Source organism: Notechis scutatus, chromosome 1 (genome assembly GCF_049901735.1).
Source record: "Notechis scutatus isolate UNSWTSFEM ecotype Mainland chromosome 1, rNotScu1.2, whole genome shotgun sequence".
Lineage (NCBI taxonomy): Eukaryota > Metazoa > Chordata > Lepidosauria > Squamata > Elapidae > Notechis > Notechis scutatus.
This window is the reverse complement of record NC_142009.1, coordinates 218,416,319-218,435,412: the sequence shown is the minus strand read 5'-3', so window position 1 is coordinate 218,435,412 and position 19,094 is coordinate 218,416,319. Positions and strand designations below refer to the sequence as shown.

General features: G+C 35.7%; 1 protein-coding gene across 2 annotated transcripts in view; it reads right to left on the bottom strand.

The window, feature by feature from the left end:
- Positions 1 to 1,241: 1,241 nt before the first annotated feature.
- The window catches only part of TFCP2L1 (transcription factor CP2 like 1), a 42,961-nt gene continuing 25,108 nt past the window's right edge, over positions 1,242 to 19,094 (bottom strand). The window contains exons 4-15 of one of the 2 annotated variants that reach the window (XM_026665470.2): positions 18,030 to 18,135; positions 17,399 to 17,505; positions 16,036 to 16,188; positions 14,010 to 14,120; positions 11,954 to 12,045; positions 10,518 to 10,566; positions 10,328 to 10,421; positions 9,961 to 10,051; positions 9,486 to 9,580; positions 7,575 to 7,717; positions 5,186 to 5,237; positions 1,242 to 4,507 (exon numbers count right to left, since the gene is read on the bottom strand). In XM_026665470.2, the coding sequence (XP_026521255.1) occupies positions 4,470 to 4,507; positions 5,186 to 5,237; positions 7,575 to 7,717; positions 9,486 to 9,580; positions 9,961 to 10,051; positions 10,328 to 10,421; positions 10,518 to 10,566; positions 11,954 to 12,045; positions 14,010 to 14,120; positions 16,036 to 16,188; positions 17,399 to 17,505; positions 18,030 to 18,135 (1,131 nt within the window). In that variant the 3' untranslated portion in view covers positions 1,242 to 4,469. The remainder of the gene's footprint in view (positions 4,508 to 5,185; positions 5,238 to 7,574; positions 7,718 to 9,485; positions 9,581 to 9,960; positions 10,052 to 10,327; positions 10,422 to 10,517; positions 10,567 to 11,953; positions 12,046 to 14,009; positions 14,121 to 16,035; positions 16,189 to 17,398; positions 17,506 to 18,029; positions 18,136 to 19,094) is intronic. The other variant, XM_087950275.1, reaches the window with a different exon arrangement.

Genomic DNA, 19,094 nt, shown 5'->3' with positions numbered 1-19,094 from the left:
GGCATCAAACTTACCTGCTACATCTTACTAAAAATAGAAAGGGGGGAAGTATTAATTTTTCAGCAAAACACTGGGTTTCAGAAGGTATTAGAGCCATTTCTACCCAATATTCAATACACAGTGAGACTATCAACAATTAGGGGATATTCTTTTTTATTAGAGTAAGAAAATACATTATACATATATTTTTCTTAATGTCTCAGGAGTTGGTTCTCTCCCTTTACAGTGCTCAGATAAGAGAACACATCACAGTCCATCCAAACATTGCTCAATATTGGATCTTGACATCCAACAATTGAACTTTCTCATGCATCTTCATATCACATACACACTATTCTTAGCAACTACCGTAGCTTCATGAGAATCATGCCCATGGCTTCCACTGAAAATAGGTTCCTAATTATAGAAGAAGAATTTCAGAAATGGGGAAATTCACCATTTGTAAATGACAAAACAATTTAATAGGGGAGACTCAAGGCATCTCAATTCACTGGTAGTTGCTGGATCACAATTTCAAGAGATGCAGGGAAGGAACATTTTCCTAATATCTCATAAATCTTAAGAACATTGCCCTTACTTCTTGGAAAAATATTAAGGGAGGCATATAATCATTGACAGCTAGTTTGTTGTGTAGTGCTTAAGATACCAGGCTAGAAACCAGGAAACTGAGAATTTTAGTCCTGCCTTAGGAACGAAGTCAGTTGGATGACCTTGGGCTAGTTACTTTCTCTCAGCCCTAGGAAGGAGGTAATGGTAAACCACTTCTGAAAAACCTTGCCAAGAAAACTGCATGGAGTCTGAATAATGTCAGATCCACACTCCAATTTCCTCAGTTTAGTTACTCTCCCTGTAATACTAGGTCAAGTACAATATGCTGGATATCAATGTCTTCTGTTCACAGTAGATTGTATTATCAATTTTACTAAAAATCATGAGTGCTGCTCCACTGTTCTTTAATTCAGGATCACATAAAATAATTTCAGTTTGCTTTGCTGTTTTTACATTTTTCTTCCATTGTTTCATAGTAACAGAATCTGGGAAGACAACAAATTAAGCCACCTCAGCAGAATTGTCAGTAGAACTCTATTTGTAATTTTTTTCTCTAAAGTCTTGACTGTGAAAGTAATATTTAAGTGGCAAAAAGTCAGTCTCAAGACACTGAATGAAATGAAATTAAGCAGAAGAAATTAAAATCATAAAACACACCTGAAACAGAAAATACATATACTTCAAACCCAGAATTGTTTTTTACAAACAGGTTTATTTATAGTTTTACTGGAGCACAAAGTTGAATGACAGCAAATATTTTTTTTCTATACAACAATAGAATGGGCAGTGCAAAATATGTATTTTTAAAAAATCTATAAACAAACATTCTGTCACTTTCACTCAGAAGTCTTATTCTGGGCCTCCATTCTCCCTTCATTTAAATTGCAATTAAAATTGTCCATGTGTTACACAGTAAAAACAAGAAAACTCCCATACCCCTTCTGAAAGACACAAATACCTAATCCAATCATCTGAAGATATCAAACATTTAGTGAGATTAAAATCAACCAGGCTTCACAATAAGACAAAAATAGGGATAAAACAAAAGGCATAAGCGCAAACATTCACGCATACATTTTTAAAAGTCAGGCATTGATTTAAAGCTGCTTTTCCTGAGAGACTAGCACTATTAAAAGGTATTGTGGCCACTAATATCCTTTTCGTTACCAAATATTTTCATTACCCCCAAATTTTCTCTCAAATGTCAGGGTCAATATAAGAGAAAACAAACAAGTAAGTTCTCATAGATGTAGATACAGCAAGATAATACAATTTTCTGTAAGTAATTTCTCAAAATCCTAATATGGTTGCTGCCATCCTCAAATTTGTTTACAGATTTAAATTTTAAGTGGAAAGTTGGCATGCGTTTAACCATTTCCAGCAATTTCTTACTTCCACAGTAAAGTGCATGCAGACCACACAGAACTGGGCATACTGATCAAAACAGGTATTTATTAGCAAATGGGAGTCCCAGCATGTTCATTTGATGAAGTGCTCTCAATCTTCCAAATATGTCATCAGCTCAGAAAGACTGGCCCTGTCTATTCTAGAAGTATTTTGAAGCAGTCAAGGATCAGCACTATTTTATAAACCTCAACTAGCTTCCGTATTGGATTATAAGAATTAACATGCAGCACTTAAGGCAGAAAAACATTGTGCTACTGACTCAAATGGTTTACACTTTTTAATCTGAAATAACAACTTTCTCCATTATTTTGGAGGGGAATTAGGTATAATCTGCTATGAAATACTGTTCATTTCAGGAGGTAAAAAAGACAATTACTGAGAGTGCAGAATCTATACTTCTGTAAAATGCAACACACAGTTAGGAATGTGCTTAAGGTAATTTTGAACCAAAATTGTATTGTGCTATGATATGTTTCTATCAGAACTATTTGTGGAATATTCAATATTTTGCTTTAGTTCAAGAGCTCAATGAAGGCAAAAAAAAAATATAGCAATAGCACTTAGACTTATACACTGCTTCACAGTGCTTTACGGTCCTCTCTAAGTGGTTTACAGAATCAGCATATTGCCCCCAACAATAATTTTACCCACCTTGGAAGGCTGAGTCAAACTTGAGCCTGCTGAGATTCGAACTGCCAAATTGCAGGCAGCTGGCAGCCAGCAGAAGTAGACTGCAGTATTGTATTCTAACCACTGCACCATAAAAATCAAGCTTCTAGTCTAAGAAGTTATCTCTACATATATGGATTCTGGTCATGAGCACTTACTCAAAAGATATCAATCAAATGTTGCATGATGCAGCTGCATATAATCTGCCATCTCAACCATTGTTTTCTACCTTTGTGTGCGCATTCCCAATCCAGGGCCTATCATACAATCATACAGGAGATCGATGTACATTAGCTTTCTTTATGTATGTTTCTAATCCAACCAGCAATTTTATACAGAAGCTACTTCTGCACACCTGCCCCATTCAAGAGTATAAGGGTCTGTCTTAAATGCATATAAAACATATATCGAGTTTCATGTGATTTCTGTGCCACTCTGTGCAATATCTAAGAGAAGTGGGAGCAATATAAGGTCTGTTTCTCTCCACTCTAAAAGCTAGAGATGTGAAAGTCCACACTACTTATGGAAGGAACTTTAACATTCAAAGCATGTACATTCCACATACAAAGCATGTACATAGGTTACAGTTCCAGATTAGAAAGCATGAAAAAACAGAAGTGGCAAATCCAACAAACACTCTCTTTAAAGCTTTGAGATGAAGGCATGGAATCACCACCAGAGCTATGGAATAACCACAGAAATAAGAGTTTTTTCACACGTTATAAGTCAAAGGCACAAAAGCCAGATATTCCTGATTATACTTGTAGCTTTCTACCTATGCAGTAAATTGAGCCATTTTACTTTATTTGCAGAAAAAATACATTATTCTTGAACATATCACTGTCTTAAAAGTAAAGCTTAGTGTCCAGCCTTGAGTGCGGCTAGGTTTTTGTTTAACAGCAGGCTTTGTACACATGCAACCATTTTTATTGTCTTTCAAAGTCAAATCTCACCCAGTTCCATGAGGGTGTTGCAGTTCTCTTAGTTATAATGGTGGGAAAGCCAAACTTGCAATCTCCCATTTTCCCACTCAAGAGTCAGCCCCTTTTCATTTATGCAGTAAACCCGAAAGAAAGTCAAGTTGCATTATGTAACATAGGCTAGTACAACAAGGGGCATCATTCAACTGCAAGTAAGATCTGACCCTATTTGTCCTGGTTTTAGTTTAAAGTCTGAAGCCCGTACAAAAGAAATGAATTAAAAGTTTAAAAATGGAAACTGGAGGTATAAAAGATCAGGAAACAAGTAAAAAAAACAACATTATTAATATGAACAGAGTGCAGAAGCTTTTTCTCATGATGAGCTTAGAAGATAGTTTCTTTGTCTGAAACAGTGTTTATCAACTTTGGCAATTTGATGGTATGGAGAATTCTGACAGATGAACACCACACATCTTCAAATTGCCAAAGCAGTATTAAAAAATACTGCTTTAAGGGGAAAAGCAGTACAAATCAGTTATAAAAGCCTGCAATTAACTTCCTCTAACCATCTGGAAAGAGAGGAGACAGTAGAATAAGCCCAGTTAATTTCAAATTCACATCCAAGATGAATTCCAAAACCTGACGGTTTATTGTATCAGCTTATTCCATCTGCTCATTTCAAGACTTCCTTAACAAGGCACTTGAATCAAACTATCACTGGATCAGTAACAAAGCGAAGGCATTATGTGATCCTCAAGTCTCCAAAAACTACACACTTTAATCTTCTTGTTAGGACATTTAGTAAATAAGAGGTGTTTTTTTTTAATCCAGTGGATTTTCTATCTTTACAGACTGAGTTGCAGGAGGGTGAATGAGATGCCGTATTGTGCAGCTGATCCAAGTCCAAATATACAGAGAGGTGGGTCATTTCAGAATGATATGGTAGCCATCGTTACTTTCAGCTGTAAGATAAGGGTGAAAAAAAACCTGTCAGGAATTCATTGAAATATTTATGTTTTCAGTCCTAAAAATATATCCAATTCTATGGTCTGTACTTTGCTCGGATTCCAGTTGTACAACAGGAGGCTGTAAAAATGCCATTCTGAAAAATCATTTTGAATGTATTGGCAAGGCATATCAGTGTTAAATTATGGGATTATTATTTTTTTGCTAGAAAATATAAACTTTTTCAGTGGGAGGCAAACTACATACAGGTAGGTGGAAGATGACCTATCCTTTCTCTCACTCAGAATATCAGTCATAAAAAAAAAATCAAAGGAAGAAAGATAAGTCTAATTCACTCCTGCTGTTTCCTTCTCAGAACACCTACACAATGATATGCAGCCTTTTTACTGATTTGGCTCCTGGAGCTACCTTTTGTCAAATTCCCATTCAAAATATTCTAATAATTGCCAGGAGGACCTCTTGACCTACTTGGAGAAGCAGCTGGAATAACATAATTATTGCATTTAGAAGAGGGCTCCATAGGTGCCATCTGGCTATATCTTCATATTTATTAGTTGAATGTTAACCAAAGAACTTTTGAAAAATGCTTATAGGTTGTTTCTTGCTTTTTGCATCTCTCAGTGGGAGACCTGGAAAAACTACTACATTATGGCAGGAAATGTATGCAAATATACCTTTCAATGTAGAAATGAGGAAACAAGATTCGTCTTGAAAGTTTTGTACCATCTGGATGAAGAGAAAAATGGAAGATGTTTTTTATTTATTTCATCATACATTTTTCTATTAAGCTTTATTTAACAGGAAAATATTGATCAGGCATGAGCTACAAACTCCCAATTCTGGATGGCAAAAAGGAGTGTATTTTTTTTATCCTACCCAATGTTTTTCCAGAGGTTGGTGGCTCTAAACAATGTGATGTTATTTTTAAAATAAAATTGTGTAGATACTGTCTCTTAGTATCAGCAAACCCAACCATTAAGGAAGGAGGATTCCCATTCAAATTTCGGGGGGAAAGGGTTTGGTTTTCCCCCACCATTCCTTTTATCAAAAAAGGAAGTAGGAGAATGTAGGAGAAAACAAGTTGCCTTTTTCATTGTAGCAATTTTTGGGCTCTAAAAACCATATAACGTAACTACTACCACTACTATTACTACTACCACTATACAGACATGCATACCAGAAGTGGTATTCAGCAGGTTCTGATCAGTTCTGGAGAACCGGTAGCAGAAATTTTGAGGAGTTCGGAGAACCAGCAAATACCACCCAGCCCCCATCTATTCTCTGCTCCTGAGTCCCAGCTGATCGGCTGGGTCTTCTTTTGTTGCCCTGCCCGGAAGAACAGAGCTGGAAAGCAGGTTAGTGGGGTGAGGAGGGGATGGGATTTTACAGTAACCTTCCCCCAGGAATGGGGAGACAATGGAGATTTTACAGTATCCTTCCCCTGCCACGCCCACCAAGCCACACCCACAGAACCAGTAGTAAAAAAAATTGAATCCCACCACTGATACAAGTGCTCAAGTACTGAAATGCACAAGTTGATTGTAAATGTTGACAGACATCAGTACATTTAGCACTTAACCTCTCTAGCCATTTGTTCAGATTTGCAAGGTGCTATGATGCTCATGGGTGACTCTAGGGTCATCTCCCTCTTAGAGTTCTTACAAGCATTCAAGGTTGCTTCTCTCCAACTCACTTTCCAAATGTAGAAATATGCACCAAAATTGAAAGTCAGGGCTACTAGCATATATGCATAAATCAAGCATGAGGTATAACCAGCTTCTGCCTTTCCTTTACATCCCCTGCTGCCGCCTTACCATTAGAACACAAAAATAAGGCAATAGCAATTGTTAATCAGTAACCTAAATATTTAATGAAAGTCTTTTTGCACCAAAGTTAGTCAAGGCCATTCCACTTTCTAAATGCTGCCTTAAAGCATTTCATGACTATTCAAACGTTACAAGTTTCTGAATCATCCGGGTGAAACAGCAGAGCAACTTTCAGAGCAAACATTACAAACCTGATCCATAACTGCATGGGAATTTTGTGCTTAGCTATAACTCCTGTCCAGAGGTCAAATACAATGAAACTTCTTAAGTGATTCTGAAGCATGCAACAGGTTACTCAGAAAAAGCTGTAATATTTGGCAGGTAAATATAGGGTATAATTAAGTGAGATATATTTAGAAGTTGTTAGAAGAAAGAAGGCCCAGTTTGCTCCAAAGCAAGAAACTTCATAGTTATTAGGGCTGGTATAACTTACTTTTACCAAAATGTATATTTTTCAGTTCATATGATGCTATCTAGGAAGATTTGTATCATTTTCCTTACCCTCTGCCTATCAGAAGATTAATCAAAATGAAACAAAGCCAGAGATTTTGCAGTTGAAATCACTTTCTAAAATGTAAATTGAGATTGTCTGACTTCCTTTATTTTTCCTCAGAATTAACTATATTTAAACCTTTTTATGTAATCCACTCCTATTTATCTCAAACTTTCATCAGTGAACTGGAGATGGGGGGGAAGTGACATATTTTAAACAATTGAAGATCAAAATTTCTTAACAGATAACTGCAAATAATCCCAACTATTGCCATGTTTCTCCATCCATGCCTTAATCATCTTTCAATACTAGCCTTTTGTAGGCAATATTTTAAAATATTGTTTTGTCTGCCTATTTATTTGCAGGGCTTATAGCCTGCTCTGATTTACCATCTCTGAGTACTTTTCCCCAAGTCTGTAATCAGGGCTGAAAATAGGTAATATGGTAAAAAACAGACTGTCAAATAAAAACTAAAATATTAAATAAAGCAAATTAGGAAATTATAAAGAAAAAACTAACCGATTCTACTCACTTTAGTACCATATAAATTCTACCAGAAATTTCTGATTTTAAATATTTCAAGGATCAAGGCATCTTAAATTGATGAACTTTTTTTTAAAAAAGCAGTAAAGAGTGATTAAGACATTTTAATGTTTTGAAGCGAAGTCATTTGACATTATTCAGGATGCCTTGGACATCAAAATCTAGTATCAAGTGCAAAACTCTTCTGGTTAAAACTCTTACCTCATTGCTCACTAATACATGGATCCCTGTAGGTCCCTGCCGATAGATCCGGTTTATCTGCTGTGGGGAAATACTGTACAAGTTTGCAATCTTCTCCATCAACTCCAGTGTCGTTAACTCTTCTAAGAAGATAGCATGGTATACTGCAACAGTATTGGAGAAAGAAGTGCTTTCAGGAGAGAACATAATGGCAAGTTGCAGGTGATGTGATTATGTGGGACCCTTTTTTGTGTTAGTCAACCCATCTTTCAGCCCAACCCACCTCACAATGTTGTTGTGGTTGTAAGGAAAATAACAGAAGTACTAAGTATGTTCCTCACCTTGAGTTATTTATAAAAAAATAATAAAGATGGGATTTTAAAAATCCTAGCTAATGTCGTTGACTGCTACAGGTCAACACATTATTTGCACAATAAATAGCTATAAATTATTTATTATGTCTTGATGGACATGCTATTTGCATTTCATATGATTCAAAGTACCCTCTCCTATATTTTATTCATCCAAAACTTGACAAAGAGTGTTGAAAATCAGACATCATGCTGGTTGACACACTCATCAAAGGTTTTTCAGGAAGCAGGCAAGAAATCTTTTGATGTTGTATGTCTTCCAGTGAAAGCCAAAATCCTCTTTTAAAAATAAGTTTCCCACTGTCTGATTCAAAAGGTAACTGCAGGGTTACAAACCCATGCCTAGCCCTTGGAAAGAGATCCCATAGATATGATCAATTACTGACTCCAATATCAATATTTCACCTAAACCATTAGATGCAGTAATTGCTTGCCCTTTAGGTTGAATGTTTAAACCTTAAAACCGACTCATTTAACCTTGCAAGGAGTGTGGGACATGAGAAGAATCCTTCTGTGATTAGGAGGAAAAGACACCGTGGAGACTTATTTCACTATAGTTATGAATAGGGGTAAAATCATGAATATGCCTCAACCACAGTAGTTAACAAAATGAGATCTCATTTTGGTGATTTGACATGTATTGCTTTGGAGGCCATTTGATTCATTTCAGACCTGAATTAACATTACAGACAGAGTTCTCCTAATGAAGACATGAAGCGTGACAAATTTCACACCACTAACGACCAGTTAGATATGCTTAGAATTTTTTGAGCTTTCTTAGTTTCTTAGCAGAATTTCAAGGCATATTTGTTTCTTTTGCATATTTGTCTCCCAAAGCTTAAAAAACATAGCTATTTTTGTAGGTGACAAGACTTCAAATTTGAGAGTTCAACGGGGATAATTTGGTTTCCTTTGAGACCGTGTGGCAATATTTGGTCATGGCATATATCATGCCATGACATAGATCAAATTCTGACAAATTTCAGACACTGTAAGAACAATGGATCAATGATGAAAAAAAACCGTTCATTTTTTTTTCTTTATAAATTTGATCGTGGAAAGTGCAATAGGGCAGAAGGATAATAAATAATAAATGTGAAGCAAATAGCAGCAAGGACAGAAACACTGAATAGTGAATACATTGTTATTACATTGTTTTAACATCCTTCTATGTTAAACACTTTAATTGGAAAATTCTGATAAAACTACTCACTATGTTAGAACGTAAAGCTGTCACTTAAAAATTATGATTCCCATCATTCCACCTTGGAATTTTCCTTATTTATAAAAAATTTCCTTATTTATATATATATATAAAAGACTATGCTATGGAATCACTATACAAGATTTCAGGATGGCTCCAGTTCTACATACAATCCATTCTAGAAATACTCTAGACATGCCCTGAATCTTCCAGAATGCATTCAACAGGATTTTTCTGAATCTAATTCAAATGCTAGATTTATATGTCTAATAAAATCATTTTTATAATGTCTTAAATTCTATGAAATGAATCATAAAAGCTCTCAAACAGTTCAGATTCTACCCAAATGACACTTACTACAAAGAGTATCATCTCCATTCTCTCGTTTTTGATGATGATGAGTCCGATTTTGCTCTTGACAGACATAAATGGTCATCTTAGGCCTTACATTCCTAAAGGCAAAACGAAGTTTTCTGGTTCAGTTTTTGGCATCGTGGGCAAAAGTACCCTTCTCTAATCTTAATCAACAGCTTTAACATGACTGCCCCAAGGATGTAATCTGTATGACTTCTGCTTAAGCAGTTTAGGCTTGGACTAGAAGGTCCCTTCCAACTCTGTTATTCTGTATTCTGTATCAATAAATCTATTTCTGTATTCTGTAGTTGAACAGTAAGGTACAAACAGAATGGAGGAGGACATATGTGATTTTTATAAGCAGCAGTAATAATCACTGATGATGCAGTTACAGTTTTAAATTTGGACCTCTACCTTCCACAATATTCACATATTTCAACCCACAGTAACTGCTTTAAGAACAAGAACTATAACAAACCTTCCTTTAATGGCATTAAAAAGTCGAATGCCATCAGCTGGGCCACAAATCTGAACAAAGTCTTCTTTGGACATCTTCAGTAAGTCGGCACCTATACATTTCAAGCACAGGTGATTTTCTTTTTCCTTCCAAGAACATATATCCAAGAATACAGACCTTTCACAGATGTTTTATGACAGATGCTTTTGCTGGCCATACATGCTAATTGGAAAACAGGGGGGGCGGGGACAGAAAAGGAGGAGTTTTGCACATAGTCAAAAGCCGATGTATACAAATATGCATAGTTAAACTATTCTACAGAAATGTCAACACATGACCTATGCCAAGCAGAAGTGTACCCCTTTTAAGCGTACATTAATACACATACCTGAGAAACTTGAAAATAGTCTACAGAACTGAGAAAACCTATTTCGATGAAGCCACTGCTGAGCATCTTGAATAGAAGCAGAGGGAAGGAGATGCTACATTGCAAAAAGAATAAGAAGGTCTTGAAATGAACTGTTCATCAGTGTCCTAAAAAAGAAAAGCACCACATTAACATGATCCCAGATACTTACATCATTGCTGGAAGGCAGGAGCTCCACCTGATGAGTTGGAGAACTGTTGCTAAAAAAATGTACAGAGTTGAGAAGAAGAAAAAGAAAGCATTTTTAAATCTCTCATTTAATCATGTTGTCCATTCCCCAAAACCCCCTCCACCACACAGCCTGGTTGATACAGTGAAACATCTAAAATTAATTATTATTATTATTATTATTATTATTATTATTATTATTATTATTATTATTATTATTATTATTATTTCTAAATGTGAGCCATGAAAAGACACCTGGTCCTGGTTTGAACAAGGGCTGCTTGAGTCTTATCTGTGCTGGTTAATGACCTCAATGAAGTTTTAAAATAAAATATCTAAACTGCATTTTGCTTTTTAGCTGATTTTTAGCTAAATCTCATTCAAATAGTAGAAAAAGCTTTGGCATGAGCTAGGTCTTTTCTCTCAAAAGTTGTTATCTAGCAGGTTCTATGAAATATGCCTATGAAGACACTTCTCCCTTTTTTGATTTCCAGAAAGTTCTAAACCGCTGGTTTCCCCCACAAGCATGGGATAGGATGAGGTCGGAGACCAGGGCCCATATTTTGGTGATATATTGGGGAATATCAGGTTGTATTACTGTTTCTGGAGTTTTAGTATTGTTGAGAGCTATGGCTCATAAGATGGGTGGTCGTATTTTAAAAACAAATATATAAATAAGATCATTGTCATTGTAGATTACTATTCTAGCAAGGTTTGAAGTGCCTTACATTAATTTATGATGACAAGATCTTGAGATCCAGGTTTATAGATCAGATGGAGGGAAATCATGTCCAGATCTTTATTTAGCCTTAAAGCTTGCTATAGAACTAAGCAAACCGCCATCCCTCAGCCCAACACACTCTTTTGTTACAAAGCTAAAATGGAAGGAATAGGTTGCATATTACATCTTATGGTTCTTGAAGAAGGAATAGATATGTATCTCTAAAATAAATTAAAACATTGCCTTTTCCCCTAACAAACAATGCGGGGGGGGGGGGGAATCATCTAAAAACTCTCTTGCATGTATTCTCCCTTATGTAAATAGCTTTCAAATAAGGCAGGGATCCCCAAACTTGGCAACTTTAAGACTTGTGGACTTCAACTCCCAGAATTCTCCAGCCAGCTAAGTGTTGAGAAAGAAAATCCAAAACTGCAATCTCATTCTATTTTAAAACTAGCTTTTGTTGGATCATCAATAGCAAATACATTTGGAGACCTCTGAAATAAGCCAATGTTATGCAAGAGTTCAGCTGCAGAGGAATGGATCTTACAATCTCAGTCCATCAACATTAAGCTGGGCCTGAAAGCCAGGTTAAGCTTCCTAATCTTTTATATTCGGAAGTGTTTAGAACACGCGACCATAAAATCTCAAAACTGGTTGCCTCTGTCAGCAGAAAATACAAAAATATTATCACCTACCCATCTCCAAGGCTGAAACTGTTTGGAGAGCTGTTGTAATTGGGAGATGGAGTGTTGTTCACTTGATAAGGCACATCTGGCCATGGGGAACACTGCAAACAAAACCAATGTGTTGAGAAAGAAAATCCAAACTAGCTTTTGTTGGATCATCAACAGCAAATATACATACATACATACATACATACATACATACATACATACATACATAACAAATAAAAAGCCCTACTTAAATTGTATATTCAGTGGGGGAAAGGGGCTGCCAATTTATAAATATAGAATATAACACATTTCAAGCCCTCTTTATTATATATAATCATGTTATATTTAAAATATGCAGTGGGCCTTACAAGAAAGCTAACACAAATCTATCCACTCCCTTTTGACATGGAAATAATTTTTAACCTATGCTTAAATTATTATATTTTGTATAACTAAATTTTTAGCAGAATCTAATGTTGTAAAAGTAGATGTTTGTGCAGCTGGAGATTCCCTGCTTCTCCTCCAACCACACTTCCTTACAGGAATATGGTTAAGAAATTCTCATATTATCCATACTGTAGATTTGCTACTGGCTGTAAGGGGTGCCACAACTGGGACAACTGAAAGGATTTCGCCATTCATTTTCAGTGATACAAGAGGCAACCTGTGCATTAACTTAAGATTTCTCTTCATGGTAAATACAAACATTAGTAAATATTTAACTTTTTTGGAACAAGGACTATATGACTTCCTGCTTTAAGGTGCTAAAGGTCATTCTCATCAACAGCAGGCCACGTCAATCTAGTAGTTCTTTAAAACTAGGTCACTTTCCAGGCAGAGGTCTCACTGACCTCAGCCATTAGAACCCATAATGTGCTGGCTAAACGACACAGACAGAGATATAAAAGGTTCCATGAATGAAACAGCAAATTTGTTTCAGCTCTTCTTTAAACATTTAACTTTACCCTACTTTCTCAATGTTTGTTTAATCTGGGTCTTGCAGCAATGTGAACTTTAAGACTAAAATGTCAAAATCCAATTAAGTCTCAAGAGAAGAATGAGACCAAAACTTCCCCGCAGACAGAGAAAATATCTGCTATTGATCTGTTTTTACATTTGTTTGTTTAGATTGTGCAATAATGAAATGAAATGAACTGCACAAATAAAACACAAAATCTAGAATGAATTAGAAGAATTGAAGGGGGGAATACCTTGAAGATAGAAGTAAGCAGAGGATAACACAATAAGATCAAATAATTATTTTTAACGATTTTTAAAAACTGAGATCATCAGAAGACCTTCACTGTGTGCTGAAAGAATATACAATATACATCAGTAAACCTCTCTAGGGAAGTCAGTCTATAATCTGGATGCCCCATTGTTAAGGCTCTGTTTCTACTAGCAATCCCTCTCCTTCAGTGGAGGTACTCATCAAGAGGATTGTGGTTCCTTCTCACATGTTATTTCCCCAGCACAACAGCACAACCATTCTCCTTCTGTACACCCAGCCTGGCACATTGTGAGTATCATTTTGAGGAGGTCTGCAGAATTATGCATTTTGAAATTACACTATAATTGAACATGCAGCCTGAGATGCAAAAAAGTGATTATTATTTATTATTCCGGTGGCAGGTTGGAAGGGGAATGGGTGGGAGCTTTACCTCAATTCATTGCCAAAAGTGGCTTCTTCACTGCATCTAAAGATAGGGCCAAGCCTGTGGATTTTAGAAAATTACCTTAGTATCCAAGTGGGGACACTTTAAGTAACTGATTCCAATTGGCATAGGAAGATTATTGGCTACCCTGATATTTCAAAATCCAGCAGAACATCCTTTTCAGCTCTTTGGAACTTTAGGAAGCATCAATATTAGGATATAGTAGTTTTAAATAAGGGTCAAGCAGGTCATACTGAGCACCATCAAATCTAAAAATGCAACAGTGTCCTGTTTAGACTTTACCCATTGTATCATTTTACTTCAAAATTGAACACTCCACAATATTGCCTTTTATACATATAAAATATGCAGTCTTTTGCAAGTAATAACCATAAAACACTGCAACTCTAGGACAGTGGTACCTCAGTGAGAATGGTTGTATCATAGGAAGGCTGATATTTCTCCCTTTCTTGAGTGGTTTTCTTCTCCATTTTTTCTCTGTCTGTTTTCTGTTTCCTATCTGCTCCTTTAGGCTATAAAAGCACATACAAATTTAGTTTGTCTTAAGTAAAGGATTGTTAAACAGAAAGTGCAAAAGTTTTTTATTGATTGATGATAAAGTGACATTGAGGCATAATTTAATGGACATTCTTCCCTTGTGTACATGTGCCATGAGATATAGGATAGAAATTTATTTTTGTAAAACTGGCATGGGCAATTTGTTACAGGTGGTGTTGAATTCTAAATCTTGGCTCTGGTGAGAAATGCTGGTAGTTCAACAATATGTAGAGGGTGCTAAAGTTTCTCCATCCTTCTTGAAGGATACTTTCCACTAGCAATGGCATCATGGTGAACAAGACAATTCTTGCTTTTTTCTGCAAACCTTAGAGTTTAGTAACTCAACAAACTTAGAAGGTTCACAGATACTGGAATTATTAAAGTGATTATTCATCAAGGGAACTTTATGGCAGAGAGGATTTTTATTGGAGAACTGCCTTTTATAATTTTTTGCATATAAAATAATATCCCAATAAAGTATTTGTATCACACTCTCCATTCCAAACATCAAAATTGCATAAATATATACAGAGACATGCCCGCCTTCATTCAGATGGATATAATCTATTATGTTAATCATTGTTGGCTAATATTCCAATTTGCTCCATAATAGTTAGAATTCAATTTTGTTTCTAGCTTTTATTTATTTACCAGTATTAGATTTTTATAACACTTTTATTTCAGCATGTGTTGTTCCTGGAATTGATCTGAAGTGGGATGGACATGGAATCACACAATAATGAACACATATATGCAGGAAGAAATAGGCCAAGTCACATGAGTCAAGGATCTTTATACAGTATAAATGCACAAATTTTAGGGAACAAACAGAAAGAAGTAGGAGTCTAAATGCAAATATGATATAGACAACATTACAAAATCTGGTAGGATGAAACTCATGAGTGAAATGTAGGGACTGAATGATATACCGTAACTTACTCCAAAGTACTATGCCAGACAAAAGAGGAGAAAGAGTAGCTTCATACGTGCTGATAGCCAGGAATTTTAGCATGAGTCTACTTGGAAGCACTTTACAAGAATACAAGGAAGGGAAAATCATGGAAATAATATGATGATGGTGTGCTATCAATTACCAAATCAGACTTTAGATATCTTAAAGAACTTGCAGAGAGAAGAAACATGGTAATAATAGAAGAATTCAACCATCCAGAACACAGTTGGAAACAAACAAAGTCAGCACTGCAAGATCTTCAGAGTTGGGCTTGCTGAGTTCCATTTTTCAGACAAGAAATTTCTAGATTAAACATTTGAGAGTGGTTACCAAAAAAAGTAAAAGCAATGAGAAAGTGGCCATGTTCAAGTTATATAAAATTAAAAACTAAAGCAGTCATTCATTCACGCTAGAGTTCAGGAGAGCCAATTTTTCCAGAATTTGAGAAATACTAGGTAGGATCCCATGAATAGAGATCGTTACATCCAATGAAGTACAGGTTGGTAATAAGATATTGGAAGTAAAATTGTATCCCATTCTAATGAGGAAAAAAAATGGAAAGAGATTAGGAATCAGTTCTGGATGCACAGGGAGCTTTTCAATGAACTAAGAGGTGAAGGAGCCCTATAGAGAAAATTGAATAACTGACAAAAAGTGGGGAATGATCACCAGAAGGAAGAAAAGAGATGTCAAAAATTAATTTAAAAATCTAAAATTTAATATGTGGTTATCTGTAATTTTCACAGAACAATCTCTCCCCACCCCCAATTGTGCCAATTTAAATTCCATATACGCTTGTTTTCTGAGAGCCTACAGATCCCCTCATATCTGTCCAACGATCCTTTTTTCAAGAATAATGAAGTAAAGGGGGGGGGGAGAAATGTCATTTGTAGCATCTTCTTATGTCACAAAATTAATAGAAGAAATTAGCCACCTACCTTAAATACTTTGATCTGGCAGCTGGCAGAATGCAAGTGTTCTGTATACTCCCCATTTTCATTCTGTTTAAACGTATCCATTTGTATTCGGAACGGTACCCCTTTCTCTCCTCCATGTTTCCTTGGAGTAAATTCCGTACTAATACAGTGCACCTAGCCAAAAGAGATGTGCTTAGCGCTCAAATCCCAAATCACGCTGTTTGAGATTTGGGTTTTGGATTTGCTTGTTTTTTGATTGAAGTATTTAACAAGCCTTATGTGGGGAATTTATGATGGTTGCAATGTCCTGAGGTCATGTGATCACCTTCTGCAACCTTCTGACAAGCAAAGTCAGTGGGGAAGCCAGATCCACTTAACAACAGTGTGACTAACTTAACAAATGCAATGATTCACTTAATGACTATGGCAAGAAATGTCATAAAATGTGGCAAAACCCACTTAACAATGGTGTCGCCTAGCAACATAAATTTTGGGCTCAATTGCGGTCTTAGGTTGAGGACTACCTATACCTGTTCTTACATCCTTGCATGTCAGGCAATTTTCCTTCAGTGCAAGTGGGTGAATCTGATGGAAATGGTGAAGTAAGCCAAGAAGGGGACTCTATGTACTTTGGTAGCATATCTGCTGTCAAGAGGGTGATGAGCAGTCATGTCTAGTCCTCAGCCAGCCCGCAACACTCTCATCATCGTGCCCCTCTGTTACGCAGCCTGAGCTGCAGGTAGCCCATCCATTCTCCCGTCTTGACAGCATCATCACTTCTCCTATCCTCCACCCTGGCAGGGTCAACCAAGGTGCTCTGGATGCTCAGCTGATAAATATAATTTATAGTCCCAAAGGGGGTTTCATGCTCAGCAATTCAGAGCCCTAATTAAAAAAAAACAAATACACTTACTGTAAAGAAAAAAAAACAGATTTGAAAAGAATTGATTTTCAAACATAAGTTAAGGGTGATCTGTCCTGCCCATTTAGTAAACATTCATGCCCTTAGAAGTGTTATTTTATGAACAATCTCATTTTTATAGCAGCTATTCTTCAAATTGCAAAATGTGCATACAAGACCCTAGAGGTGGAGTGTCACTGTTAAATGCACTGTATAATTCTATTTTTACTGTCTTCTCACAATGTATCATTGACATAAAGATTCCAACTTCATTTTAAATTATATTGAATTGTTTCTTTTGATTTGGTCTGGTTTCTGGGCAATACAGAAAGGAATACCAATTAAAGTTAAAGGGAGGCTGAAATAAAATTCTTAGTTTCTCAATCCCATATCATTTCAATCAAATGTATCCCAAAGAACATGAAAGAATGATGCCCTCTAATGGTCTGAGGTAAAACACTTAGGGGTATTTTCTTTCCTTACCTGAATAAATGCAGATGCTCTCTTAGATGGATCCCACAGAAATTCAACTGTATTCAGCTGGGTGGGACTTGCTCTGGGATCTAAGATACCAACGGACAGTGGGATATCTGTAGAAGAAAACCCCTAAAATATTAAAAAAATTAAAAATTGAAGACCAGAAACATTGCAATATAAACACCAGATGCATTTGAAAGACCAGCCTGACACAACTAGCTGCAGAGTAAGAAACCTGGTCTGAGCTTTTCCATGTGAAATGGATTCCTGGAGTTGTATTTTATAGTCCTACCCTATTAATACCTCTTCTGGCTTTCATAGTACAGGTAAAGAGTTTGTTTATTGTACTATCAGCAAAAATGGATATGGTTATATAAAAGCCACTTTTCTAACAGCCTTTACCTAAAAGGTGAGAAATAAATACATTAATGCAAAAAAACCAAACATTTCATTGATACTGGAATGAAATCTAACAAAAGCAAAACCTTATTGGTTATTTCAAGACACCAAGTATTTTCCAATTCATAAATATTACAACAGGTATAAAGAACAAAGTGTTCTTTATACCTGCTGTATTTTACAGGCAAGTCATACATTCATGAAAGAAGCAATGGATATCATAATGAAAAGTTCTTACCTATGTCAAGGATGCGGTCTCCAGGCCTACTCCATCTCCAGCCTTCTAGCTGTTGGTGCTCAGTATATTGCAAACGCCGATCATGAAAAACTACCCGAATAATGCTCTGTGGGGAGAAAAGTGGATGAAATAATAAAAGAAGCTAGATGCAAATATTTTAAAGAAATTACAATTTCTACTTCTAGGACAAAGCTGATAGAAGACTTGCAATGCTAATTTTATTTAAGTGGGATGTGCAGAAATCACCCATCACCATAAAGAAGAATATTTTAATTAAAATAAAATAAAACTTCTATTCCAAATATACTGACAACAATCTGCAATCTGGAAAACTGTATTGTTTAGTGCTATGGTGTCTTGTCATGTGATATCCATTGCAAACAGGATACATCCCATTTTGTAAATCATATCTTACTGTCACTACTTGTTTTTAACAAATCCTTGAAAGAACTAAACATCAAGAAAGTGAAATATTTGATGAAAGATTGAGTAATAGAATAGGAACTGTCAAAAGATAAAAGTGAGTGCTTTTATAATATAGGATATTAATCATTTGTCTTTATTTAATCAGACCATTTATTAAGGGAGAAGATCTTAGAAGTTTTATATCCAAATGAACAGTCCGATAGAGATAAAAAACAATCTGTGTTTTAGATATTGATTTCCATGTTATGAACTAGTCTTGCAGGTGTATTTTGAATTAGATGCGTTGAGGATCCAATGGCATTTTGTAGGTTGTGCCTCTGATTGCAAAGTAGCCTATTAAAATTCCAGTGCAATTCATGAAGTTTATGTACATTTCTTTAGACAGAACATAAATATGCAGTCATTTTATTACATGATATATTTTTTGTTTTTTTATTCTAAAACGCAATATATAAACAAACATTGAATTCTTAAGTAATAGTAAAACTCCAATTTATAGTAATAAATTCTCAAGTCATAAATTTACAAGTCTATCCAAGTAGACAACAAATTTCTATTATCATACACTGGGGCGAATGTGGCAAACTCTGGATGTTGTCAAAAAACTACCCTTTATAGGTCAATATTATGAATGGCAGC